We start from the raw sequence: 13,874 nt of genomic DNA, 5'->3' as shown, positions 1-13,874 counted from the left end.
AATTCAATAATCATATTTGACGAGTGCTTTAGTTGTTGTAGTTTTATAGGTGGTGAAAAAATGGATGATTAATTTACCATTGCCTTAATTTTGAGTGTGTAATAGGTAAAATCTATGAGTCAACATTATAGCTTGTAAATCATGCGTGTCAGGAAAATACATAACATTTTTATATACGGATTGAGTAAGAATCAAGCCCACAATCTCCAGAGAAGGAATGAAAGATTCAATCAATAATCATATTTAACGAGTTCTTAGTTGTAATTTTCTAAAAAGTGATAACATGAAAGATTAATTCACTATTGCCTTACTTTTGAGTGTGTAATAGGTAAAAAATCTATGAATCCATGTAATAGGTTGCAAATCATGCACGTTAGACAAATACATAGTACTTTCATAGTAAGAATCGAGCCCACAATCCCTAGAGAGTGAAAATCCCCTCGTAATTGTTAGGTTGGAATTTTATTTTCCTATTTACATATTATATGGTAAATGTGTCATTTGGTTATGCTCAAATTTTAGTATTTGGAGTTTTGGACTGGCCTATGTTCTTCGCTAATAGATCGCAAAGCACAAAGCTTATTATTATAAGGAATTAAGTAGTGAATTTATATCTGAGAGATTGTGGAAGTAAGATATGAAGATCATGCGGTGGATGGGTCACATGAATAACGTGCATGTCCCCATTAAGCAATCCCTTTTGTATGAGATCGAAATTCAACTGCGAATCATAAATGAAACCATGTTAAATTTAAACACGACACAATATCCGAGATCCCATCACATCCACTCATCCATTTTTTATAAGAAACAATAAACAAGTTTGTACATATATATGAACATACATACATACACATATATTAGAGGAATTATCCCTTAAGGTCTTAATGTGAGGTTCTAACTTTTATGATTCACTTTTAGGGTTCAAACATTTTTGTTAAAGCTTAGAAAAATATATTTGTATTTTGATCGGTCTGACGAATCTAACGATAGACTTTTTGTTCGAAACAAAAATCGAATGTAACCTGAAAAGAGTATGTAATGTCTTTTGTTTTATATCCAACGATTCAAAATTATTATACATTTTTCATGTTTTATCATACATATATATATATATGATAAAAAATAATTATAATTAGGTTTTGGTTGATCATGTATTGTTGTATTACATATGTACAGTTTGGACCCAAAAAGATTAATCTCTTGGGTGATAGTCTAGTAATTGGTGAATCTCTCCTACTCCAAAACTATACGGACTCGGGAAATCCTGAATTAGCTTCTCATTAAGAGCAATACTCTTGTGGTCATGCGCTGAGTTTGAGTCTAACTTATTATATCATTAGGTGATAATTTCTACGTGTAACTGATTTCCAAATGGTAAACTTTGAAAATATCGTTCTCGATTAAAAAAAAATTAAAAATGCAAAATGGGCGAGATTAAGTTAGCATGTTATATTACATGGTGCACGAGGGAGTACACATTATTTTCAGAAAAATTAATATTAAAAATATTGAACTTGCCAGCAAAATGAATCTCTCAGATCGCTCATTAGTCATTATAGGTTGGCCATCTAGAATCATACCAAATAGAAACTTTTACCAATTCTATCTATGAAGATAAGTACTACAAGAAGTCCAAAGAATCTCAATCACCAATAAAAAAGCCCCAAGATAAAAAAAAAAATTATAAAATGAAGTTAAATAATGGATTTCTGGAGGCTTTGAGCTTTCTTTAATTTGGAGAAGAAATATTATTTTCTGGTGGTTGTGGTTGTGGGTTTGATTTGGTAGAAAAAATGAATACACTTCCTAGTTTAAATCTGACTATCATTTTAAGAGATAATAACCAAACCAATATTTCAGATAATCAAGAGAAAAAACCAAAATTACAAACAAGCAAAACCAAAAAGAACAACAGAGAAAAAAACAGAGAGATTTATAGTGGTTCACTTGGTCAATTCGACCTAACAAGCTACGTCCAATGTGGTTGCTAGGTTTTACTATCACAAGGATCAAGATTATAGGTTGCCTATCACTCTTCTACCAGAGTCGTCCGTCTCTCCTTCCTTTCAAGTGTATTTGTCAAATCCTAAATAGATACTATATTTTTCACAACTTAAATAACGTCAGCTGCTAACTCGACGACAAGTATAGAATGGCGCCCGCTCGAGTGGCCAAATCTGTCACAAGTGCACCAAAGTAGAATTTACTCCACACCTCAACACAACAACGATGTAACATCTCTCTAGAACTTCGGTGGACGGACCGAACCTCGCTCAAAGTTGTCCAATGCGACATTAGGCAATGAGAGACTAACAAATTTAGGAGTTGGGACAATTGATTTAGCCCTAATTTTTAGTTTTAGGCTTTTGATCGTTTATGTCAATTGGGTTGGATTGGGTTGGTTATTTAATTAGTTTAGAACCTTTTGGGTCATTGGCATAGTTGTCAAAATTGCGATCTAGATAGTAAGATCATAGATAGCCAAGATGATCCGAATCTATCCAAAATCTCAAATTTGACAAGATGGTACAATCTTATGGATCAATCTTACCGATTTCTTAAAACTTATTGGGTTTATGTGCTTACGTATACACGACACATACTTTTCATTCACCTGGACATTATGGAAAAGCAAAATAGACTTCGGAGGTGAGATATTTGGACAGTTCAAATAACAATTCGGACAAAAAAAAAGGGACTATAACTTATAATCAGCTTCAGACCACTAATATACATGAGAAAGAATTTACATAAAAAGAACAACTGTTAAGACATCTCTTCATACACCTCTAGACCTGTATGAAAAAAATTTACCAGCCAATACGGCATATGCAGAACTCTTGAAAGAGGAAAAGAGGTGATTTAAGAGAACTAATCATAAAGATGTCAACTAGAGCTCCTCGACCTCAAATTTTCCTGCAAATTATGGATTCTGATTTGGACCCGGGCAGGCAATTCTGCAGCAGAAATTTCAGTCTCCGAGCGTGCTAATCGTTGTCTTTGTATGATATCATGGTACATTGGTCGAAATTGAGACTGAAAGGCCCTGTAGGAAAAGTAGGGTAGTAGAGTGGAGATGACGACAAGAACGGTGACAAGCCAATATAGAACACTTGGAGCACATGCTTCCACCAGAACCTGGAATGCTGTTGTGGATATTAAGGGAGGCATAGCACCATAAATGATTAGGAAAATATACCAGAAGGCAATGCTTCCCCAGATGAAAAAATGTTGAATCCAAGTGAAGTAGTTGATGGAAAGAGCCATTTGGCAATTCACCGCCCACACCACGCATGTGTACATTGTTGCCCCAAGGACTTCTAAGTCAACTACCTGACCATCTTTCCTGAAGGCTTGATAAATCATGGAGTTCGTCGTGAAGAAGAAAATAATGATGGAACTAAGGACTCCGTTACCCATCCAACCAAATATGCGAAGCCAGCTGAAGAGGACATTCTGTACTCCCTCTTGATATAATAAAGGATGCTGAAAATCAGATCAAGCAATATCAACAAATAGGCCTTCTGCTGCTTAGCTTAATGGAATGGTCGTATGACATAAGTTAAAACCTAAATTTTCACTTTTTGAGAGTTTTGTATATTATGATAAACTTTTCAATCAGTAAGAAAATAGATTATGACAAAGCTGTGACAAATTATCGCGGAGAACTCATTTTTCAGCCACGCAAAACAGGTACACACTGATCTAAACTTCTAATACCAGAGGCTTGAAGCAAATTAGGAAATGGAGTTGTACATGATTTTGACAGATCATAGGAATCCAAGGAATATTCCTTAGCAGTATTTGGGATGGATAGATTTCAGAAAGGAAGTACCACTTATTCAATTGGAATAGTGTTAAAAGATTAAAGAAGCCGGGGCAATTGGATATTAAATCATTTAAAACCTTTGACAAAGCACTCCGAGGAAATTGTAAATGAAGATTTGTAAACAAAGCCAATTCAATTTGGGGAAAATAGGTTGTTGTTAGGTTGATTGTAATGTTATAAAAGGTGGGCTTTCTAGAGCAGGTGATTGGGAGAAAAATAAGGCAAGGAGGAAGGGAATTGGCTAATCACAATATTTTTGGACAATTTGGTGCGATACTGCAATCCATCCTTGAAATCAATTCCCAGATTTGTTCCTTTTTGGCAATAAATACCCTAAAATGAACAAGGGAAATACAAATTGGAGGCAATTTCATAAAGACTTTCATGGATTGGGAAATTGAAACTTTTATGGCTATTTTCAAAGACTAAAGTAGACAATAGTTGGAGGGGCATTGTAACAGAAGGAAAAATGTCGGAGTTGTTTTGACACTACATAATAATAGTAATATCCAAACATACATAACGCAGAAAATAGCAACAACAAGAGATAAATACTTCCATTATGAGAGACCTAATCAGGAAATGAACTTTACAAGAGACTTTTCTTGACAGAAATTAAACTTATCTTATAATAGTTACATATAGCATATTAGAAGCTAGAACATGTCCTCAAATAGTTTTCCCACTGTCGATAACCGTCAATTGACCTTTCTATATTGGATCTTCTGATGCAGGTCTTATTTATACCATGAAGCACCTAATACTATCCATGATTCACCATTCATCTCACACAAAGCTGCTTGTATTTTTCAACATTTAGACTAATTTCTTAATTTATTTTTATTAGTCATCAAACATAGAGATCTTTGCAAGAGAAAACTGCATACCTTTAGGCAAAGACGTGCAGAAACATCCTGATCAAAAACGCCGAGAGCAATGACTGGGAGTGATGTGAAGAAGACATTGTAGAAGGACATGTACCAATCATTATAAGCAGGCTGTCCCGAGAACGAAGCATAGGCCTCAAACCAAAATAGGGTAAACCCAAATGTGATATTCTTGTAGAAGAAATAGCATATCTGCACCAACCAATAAAATGAAATATGTTTTAAGTATGGATGTACAGGTTTACGGATAATTCTTACTTAACTGTCTCTGGATGTGTAACAAAGAGCTTTTTGGATGATGGGCTTATTTCTGTCCCCAAAAGACTAAAAACCATGGTCTTACAAGCAGCTTAACCCCAACAACCAAGAGGAATTTAGAGGAGAGAATGAAAAAAGAAAATGAAATATTCAAAATTTATCTCTCTTTTTAATATTATCATCAGTAAAAGACTGAAACTGTGACATTAGACGGTTAAGAATCTTAAGATGGTATAGGAACAGAAAAGATAAAAAGATTTTGAACTAGCAAGAGCAATAACGGTTTCTCCACATGCTTAGCATAATGTTTAAGTGAGATTAACTTTCTAGAAAGGCTATAAATGCACATCAAGGCAAGGAGTTACCAACTTACCATCATGGTTATTCGCCTGTAACACCAATGGCCATGTACCAGCAACAACCGTTCCAAGAAATGGAATTGAGCTATTGCAAAATCACTTGCCATCACTGCCTGCACCATTTTTAACCGACTTTAATTTCAAAAGTTGTTTCCAGCTAAAGTATTAATAAAAGAATGATAATACCAAACCTGCGTGCAGAAGGATTTGATTACAATGTCATATGATAAACTAATATGCAGCTGGCTACTGATTCCTCAAAGTAATAACAGGATTAAGAATTTTTAGGAGACCTAGCATGTAGAGAGAGGAATAAAAATAGGAGTATCAGTCCACACAAATATTTGCCTCATCATCCCCCTCTCTCCCTGATGTCTTTATGATGATAGTGAGAAAAGGCTTTCTTAGATATCGTTGCATTTCTATACTGCCACTTCATACAATGGTAATGTAAAATCTAAACCAAGGGAATATCACTGTCATCAGCTTACAACAATACTGCCACTTCATACAATGGTAATGTGAAATCTAAACCAAGGGAATATCACTGTCATCAGCTTACAACACGAGTTTCTAGATTTGCTTCCCCCTCCAGCTCTTAAGTCTTAACCACTCTAGAAAAAAAAAAGATGATTAAATATAGTAACAAGTATCTGGTAAGGCTACAACAGAACTTCAGAAAAAACACATAATCTCAACTCACTAAAAAACATCCAGTAAGGGAAACTTAAAGAAGAATATTGACAAAGATAGGTATGAGAGAGAGCAAGGGATCAAAGGTAAATGTGGCCAGCCAACCAGTCATCAACCTAGCACCAGTTCCAGCCATAAAGGCTACTGCAAGTATTAATCTATCAAGTGAAATTTTCAAAGGGATGTGGATACAGTCTTCACTTTCTCTTTTCTAATCTTAGTTTTGTAGTGGATTCATAAAACATCTCCAGCCTAGAGTTTACTTTCACGAATTGTAAGATCAACGACCATTTGCTGGTAAATGTTTCAGTAATCGGACATTTATCATTCCAACAAACATCTAGGTGGAAGAAATTTTTTGTGAGGGCAAAAGAACATGGAAAATGGATGTTTCATTATGTTCCATGCATGTTATCATGCAACCATGCAAGTATTATGTTACATGTATGTTATCAATAGGAAAAGGCATCAAGCACATTATTGTAGAACCAGCTCCTAGGCTGAGAAATCGTGAAAATGATAAAAGTATACACCAACATAGAAATCATACCTGCATTCCTTCGGCGCCGCTAATACCAACGCCAATGTCAGCCTCTTGAAGCATACCAACGTCATTTGCCCCATCACCAACTGCTAATGTCGTTTTACCAGTTCCCGTCTTGACCAGCCTTGTTACCTGCACATATCCTACAGTTCCATTAGATTATATGGATGCCACTAGGAGAAACTAAATTTTTTGAAAATCAAATTCATATTGTGAATAAATATTTTTTAAAGTGAGAAATAATGTTTGAGGCAGATATTTATTATGAATATATAAAGTCCATGATCTTCCTTGTTAGCTCATTTAAATTGTCCATCAAATTTATTTGCTTCTATATGGATAGGTCATGCGTCTCTATATTGAATCATACCAAAATTAGTTAGTATCAGTTATGTTTCAATTACCTCTATTGCACATGATATTAGTGATGTAATTACTTCACTTAAAGCTAAAATAAGTTTGCTTATATTCAAATTGATACCCTAGCTTGTCAAAATTTAAACATATATTATCCCTGCAAATTCACATGCACATGCTCCCTGTATTTCATTGGGTTTAAGAAAATACAAAACAGTGGGTTCTCTTTTTCAGGGAAAAAAACTAAAATGCATAGACATTGAATTTAGAGGGACTAGATATGTGAAAGCCAAAATCAGACCACGCTCATGATACTTACAAGTGCTTTCTGTTTCGGTGAAGACCGACAGCATATCACAGAAGCACAGTCAATTGCAAGCTCCAAAAACAGGTTCTCCAACTTCTTGTCCAGCACAAAAGACAACGACTTGCCATCAATCACCAATCCACTTCCGTCTGAACTTTCTTTGATAGAGCTAAGTTGAGATTTAGCTTCTTGTATTTGTTTTGTTACACTGTTGAGCGAAGCCTAAGATGATCAACATGTCAGCGTCGAACCTGAATGAAAATTTTATGAGTTATGACATCAACTTCTATATCTGTACCTTAGCAGCAGCTTCTTTATCACCTTGTTTTTCCAAAGCTTCAATGTCTGGGGAATCTAGCGTGATCACAATTAGCTTCATTCCTTGTCTCAGTAGACTACATGCATACCTGTTTAGAATTATGAGGTTTACAAAATGTACTCCAAAAAGAATAATTCAGCCTCGGTATTTCTCATTTTACCCAATGTTTATTGCAGTTTCCATCTTATCTCCAGTTAAGACCCATATCTTGATTCCAGCCTGCGCAAGCTTGTCAATGCACTCAGGAACCTATGTACAAAAAGCAGTACCAAATTATTTCATTTGTAAGGAGGCTAAATTAACAAGTCTTGTACTCTCAACTTGTTATTGGATTATCATTTTTAAGAATAATTAACACAATTATGGGAGAAGTAATGGTAGCAGACTAATGATTGATAGGATAAGAATGGGTCTCCAATCACAATATTTTTCACATAAAAGAAGCTCTCAAGTTCGATATCTACCCCTTTCTGCAGTTTGTCCTCAACAGCTGTAGCGCCAAGAAGACTTAAATCCCTTTCAATCTTATCAGCAGCTGCGTCCACTAATGCATCTCGGTCTGGTGTCACAGAAGTTTTGGCCTTAAGGAATTCCTGTTCCCACTGTTTGTACTCATCTTCATCAAGTTCACGATATGCAACTACCAAGGTTCGTAAACCAGACTCAGCATATCTCTTGATGTGTTTTTTGGTCTCCACCTCAAAGTGCCGCCCATCTTTTGAAAGTCTTTCAAACATCACACTATAAAGGGGCGAAAATTAATCAAATGGACCATTTTCACAACTTCATAAGTTCAAACAAAGTCTATGCTTAGGACAAACCTGTCTGCGCCCTTACAAAGAAGTAACAACTGATTCTCCTCATTCCTCACAATGACAGACATTCTTTTGCGAGAACTACTGAACTCTAGGACATGAAGAAGCTTGTACACTCTGAACATAAAACCAATTCACATGGACGGTCAAGTATGGTTTAAGAGAACAATAGAGGAAGGATGAAGCATGCAAACTAGAGGCACCTAACTGCAAACAGAAACATGTGTAAAATCATACAAAAAAGGTAAACAGTTCTCGTGCACAAGGCTCTTGTAGTGGGAGGGGTCGGGGACAAGTAAGATGTACGCAGCCTTCCCCGCATAGTATGTGGATAGGCTTTTTACAGGGTTTGAACCCGTGACTTCTAAATTACACCTCTGCAACTTAACCACTGGGCCACATATACATCTATAAATAAATAATAATAAAAAAGGGTAAACAACTCCCACGCACAAGGATCCCACGGGTGAGAAAAAGGAAGGATGTACGAAGACCTTACCCTCACATAATATGTGGAGAGACTTTCCAAGAATTGAATCGGTGACCTCCCGGTTGTATCATTGCAATTCTACCACCGGGCCACATGTTCGCCTCTAGGATGTCTCATGTAAAAAAAGGTAAACACCTTTTGTACACAAGACTCCCGTATAGTGGACGGGGTCAGAGACAAGCAGAATGTACACCGGTTTTACCCCCACATAATATGTGGAGAAACTATTTCTAAGAATTGAACATATGACCTCTAGATTGCACCAGCCACATGTTATGCAAATTTTCCATAAGTTCAACTCTAGTGCTTTATAGTTGGTTTGCACTTTCAGATACTTTAGCTTGATAGACAGAACCGTAAATCATTTTGCCACCCCTGAGGAAAAAACACCCCACAGAGAAAAACACCATTAACATGTACCAAGGTGCATATTATGCTCTTTCAATGCTGACAAATTCAGACTTTTTAAAAACAACCTGAGATAATTTGACCTCTTCTCCATATATGATGACTATAAAACTCTAATACGAAAAGAAAACCAATTTCCACAAACTCAATATCAAGTCTCTAGTCTTTCTCTCACTATTTTCAACCAGAAGCACTTCCAGATCCCATGATTGTAATAAAAACCTGGTTTCTTTATCAAAGATGCACTTGCAATCTGTCCTCAAAGAATTTAAATTGTATGATGTAATAAAGTTAAGAACCTCAATATCAGTATAGTAAAACCTCAACAAATAGACAATAAAAGACATACATTTCACATGATACACCATTACACCTTAATTCAATCATGGCATTTTAAAGTGCCAAGGGAGGTGCAAAGGAGACAAATTCGAAGAAAAAAGAAAAAAGTCAAGTAACTGGGAGGTGAAAAAGAAACTATCAGTGTCTTTCACAAGTCACAACCACAAAGACGAGGCAATTAGAAGTATCATTAATCTGCTTTGCAGATCTAACTTGGAAAGGTCAGTTAGCTATATTCAACAAAGCTGTTAATCAAGGTTCACATGATTTCATAAATTGAACAAGGCATTTCAGCAAACTTTTATTCCTGTTAAATAAAAAAAATTAAAAAAGGTTTCCTAAAGCTCACCTGTCAACCCTCTTACCTCTCACAGGATCCAATTCATGCAATACAATGCTCGTCTGTGATCTTTCAAAAAACTCAAAGCCTAGCTCCCTTGCAGCTATGACAAAAGCTGCTTCATCTGGTGACTCAGCTTCATAAGAAATTTCACCTGATTCCTTATTTACATCAGGAATTGCTGTATGGCAAATCGCCAACACTCGAAAGAACTTCTGTATGACATCTGCATGAGGTTCATTAATCCACTGCCCATTCATTAAGCGTTCATCTCTGAAGTTGAATCCCTTGATTGACTTCCCAGAGTCAACATTGTTGCCATCATAGCCTTGTATATCGGATGAAGTATCATCAACAACTGATGGTCCATCGCCTCTTCTCTTAGCCAAAGCCCTCTCTACCTCTGTCATACCACGGCCATAGGCAGTTCCAGCTGCTGAGCATTTGACAAACTCCATGGAGTTGCAGGTCAAAGTGCCTGTTTTGTCAGATAGTATTGTATCAACCTGACCAAGTTCCTCATTCAAATTAGATGTGCGAGCATGACCTGGCCTATCTGTTTCCTCGTCATACATATCCTGATCTTGGTTAATGAAAATACTCTGTAACACCTTCACAATCTCTATAGAAACATATAATGATATTGGTATCAAGTATCCATACAGCATAAGGCCTGTCAAGAAATGGAAAAATGAAGCTAACAATGCTCTATGTGGATCATAAAATACAGTCGCATTATCTGGACGCAGATACCACCTTCTATATTTTCCATGACTAATATCTTTAGCAGTCTCAATACCAAAAAACACTGATCCAATAAATGATATCAAAATCAACGTACTGAAAAGGATGTATATAATCTTGTCCATTTTCCTCTCAATCTTACTCCTCTTAGATGGAGGATCTGTAGCATTTTGCATCACTTTTGTGTCATGCCCTGTATATATAACAACACCATAGATATAATCAGTGTTCTTCAGCTTAGAATCTCTCAAAAGAATCTGCTGCGGAGAAAGTGGGTATGATTTTCCATTATATTCCAGTGTTCCAACAAAGGAATACAAATTTTCATTTGGATCCTCACATCTGATCACAGAATTCTTAAATGATTCCTCATCACGAAGAGAAGATGTTTCCTCTAAGGCATGCTTCAATTTTAAGTTAGTTTCTCCATCAAGGTTCATAGTCTCAACATAGCAAATTCCGTCCTCATAGCTTGATGAAAGCAGAAGCAGATCAGCAGGAAAGTATTCATCCTTTTGTATCTTAACAATATCCCCAACTCGGAGTTTCTTCCATTTGGTCTCGTAGAAAGTATGGTTTTTACCATAAACTTTAACCTTTCGATTGTTGGCCTCTATGTCCTGAAACCATTGAAGTTCCAATGCATGTCATATAGGAGTTCTTGTAGACCTTTGTTGGAATAAATAGATTAAAAATATAACATCAAAATACATTTAAAGAACAAGAAAACACCTAGCGCACTTGAGCATAATGATACAACAAAATTCTAAAAAAAATCCAGGCAAAACTTTAACGTTTTCATTTCAATTTCGGTCAAAATTACATCTAAGATGGGTCCTAAACTAAAAATAGATGTATCCTTCCACTGCATAGAAATTTAGCTCAATAAATGCCAATTGAGGGAAACCACTAAGCAAAATAAGTTTAGAATGCGGAGCAGCCTTAAATCTCAATTCAGTAATGAATATAGTTTACCCTATTAGGCTGACGGGTGACCTAAAAAAAATTTTATGTGAATACTTTTGGAATGTATGAACCACTTGCTGCAGCGAAAAAAATAAAGAAGTATACTATATTAAAATATATATATCTATATATATATTATTAAAAAAGTTACAAATAATCAATAACACCTTCAAAGAAAGAAGTATAGGGTAGTATACTACATTTCTCTCTAACTCATTAAAGAAACCTCTTCAAACTTCATTCACACATCTTCCCTCTGATTATATGTCAGAAGTTAGCAACATGATTGTGCAGAAGTGTTCATACACCACTAAAATTAAACAGAGGTCTTAAGGCAACTGTTCGATAAAATATTACTATGAAAACATTTTCCATATGGTTGCATCAAGTTCTATGAAGGTTCTTTAGGTTAAAGATATCGAATCTTCGAATTATTTAGCAAGACAAGATAGGAACAACTCATAAATATGTGTTATAAATCTACAAGTAGTGTGAACAACTGAGTAGGAACTAAGAAAATATCTTTCCAACCCTCAAATATATAATGCAACATGCCCTAGGTGTTCTGGTCGTAGCTTAAATGCTGCCCATGATATCTCTGAATGAAAATAATGCTATACAAGATCAATGAATAAACATTACGATACTATGGACCACCAGAACAAACATTGTATGAAATTCATTCCTAACAGCCAGAAATTTGTGCTCGTTAAACAATTTTATAAATAAGTTTATCATTGTATAATTATAATTTGTTAATACTAGCCAACCTGCAGTGCCCAGTCCATCACAAGGAAAAGACAAACTAGCTATTTGGTAAGCCACATTAGGATGTAGCTTTTCTACACTACAGATGGGTGGAAAAAAGTGAACAAGGAAGAATATATCCAAAAACTTGATATGCCATAAAAAGCAAAGGACAAAAAATGTGCATAATGAAAATTATACCAACATTGCACAATGTAAAATATCTAATTCAAATATTACCTGCTTTCTTCTCCTCCAATCTTCCACAGCTTCCTTGGCCATTGTAGCTCCAATCACCACAATCAAAGGTGCAAGAACACTAAGCGCCGAATAAGGTGCCAACGGACTAAATGAAACACAAGCTACAACAAGAAAGTATATATTTGCAACCCTCCTGAACTGCTCGAACAAAAACTTGGGAATAAAATTAGCTGCCGTATACTTAGTGGTAGATACATAATTCCCCCTATAGTTGAGGGCAACAGCCTCAGGATTATCAGGGTCATTACAATACACTACCCGGGAGTACCCCTTTTGCCCAATTTGAGAATGATCATCTCTAAAGGACGATTTGAAACAAGAGAATGAATACAATTTGCTAAAATGTATCCCCCTCCTCGTCATCTTGCCAGCTTATACCCCCATACACCACTCTATAATCAAAGAAATATCAAAATCCCCTCGCAATCTCGCATCCACATAGGACTCATCACTCTCCAGTAAAATCAAAAGGCAACCCAGCGAGAAACATCCCCCCTTTCCCCACTACATAATCAGCGAAACGTGAAAATAAAAATTGACAAAAGACAAAAACGGAGACGTGGAATACACTAGCACGTAATCGTTTTCTCTATACTGTCGTTCAACCAAAGCAATGAACCATCACTTAAGAACAAGCACGTAAGCCTCGAATGCTCCGATACATATCATCGAAAACAAAAACCTAACAGATTTTCAGTACTTAACTTCGTCTCCAAACAAACTCAATACAATTTCAGAAAGCGATAATGTGATGTAAAATAAGGCCGCCAAGAAACTTTTCAAAACCCTACATAGCGTTCGAGAATTCCTTACTTTCGGCAGAAGCTACAGAGATCTCTTCCTTGTAGACAGAGCGAGCGAGATGAGGCGCGCGAGATTGTCTCGTTGTGAGTAGCTGGGTTTGCCGCTTTAATAACTAAAGCGAGCTCAAACAGAAGTCGTAGTACCGGATTAATGCTTTTGCAGTTCCGACGAAATGTAGGGATGGCTGACGTAAGATCTTCCGGAAGACGTGGCTTTATATTGACCGTACACATAATGCTGATGCATCGGCATTGGACGACGGACACACAGTGGTAGTACGTCGTAGGTTTTACGTAAACAAGGCAAAATCCTATAATACTGGAAATTAAAATTAAAACAAAAACATAAATAATTAGAAAAATAACCAATGTAAGAATACGCAAGCTAGATTTATTCTCAGAATT

The 13,874-nt window shown here is 36.0% G+C and overlaps 1 protein-coding gene across 1 annotated transcript; it reads right to left on the bottom strand.

The window, feature by feature from the left end:
• Positions 1 to 2,642: 2,642 nt before the first annotated feature.
• LOC120011132 (probable phospholipid-transporting ATPase 8) lies at positions 2,643 to 13,523 on the bottom strand. The gene is made up of 11 exons (XM_038862191.1): positions 12,646 to 13,523; positions 9,958 to 11,312; positions 8,378 to 8,488; positions 8,021 to 8,297; positions 7,717 to 7,805; positions 7,536 to 7,644; positions 7,250 to 7,459; positions 6,580 to 6,705; positions 5,351 to 5,449; positions 4,720 to 4,911; positions 2,643 to 3,489 (listed from the first exon to the last, which is right to left on the bottom strand). Exons 1-11 carry the CDS (start codon positions 13,027 to 13,029, stop codon positions 2,890 to 2,892), a joined length of 3,552 nt encoding a protein of 1,183 aa, XP_038718119.1. The 5' UTR covers positions 13,030 to 13,523; the 3' UTR covers positions 2,643 to 2,889.
• Positions 13,524 to 13,874: the final 351 nt, after the last annotated feature.

This window comes from Tripterygium wilfordii, chromosome 12 (assembly GCF_013401445.1).
Source record: "Tripterygium wilfordii isolate XIE 37 chromosome 12, ASM1340144v1, whole genome shotgun sequence".
Classification (NCBI taxonomy): domain Eukaryota; kingdom Viridiplantae; phylum Streptophyta; class Magnoliopsida; order Celastrales; family Celastraceae; genus Tripterygium; species Tripterygium wilfordii.
Note: the sequence above shows the minus strand (reverse complement) of the source record. Positions and strands in the feature narration are given on the sequence as shown.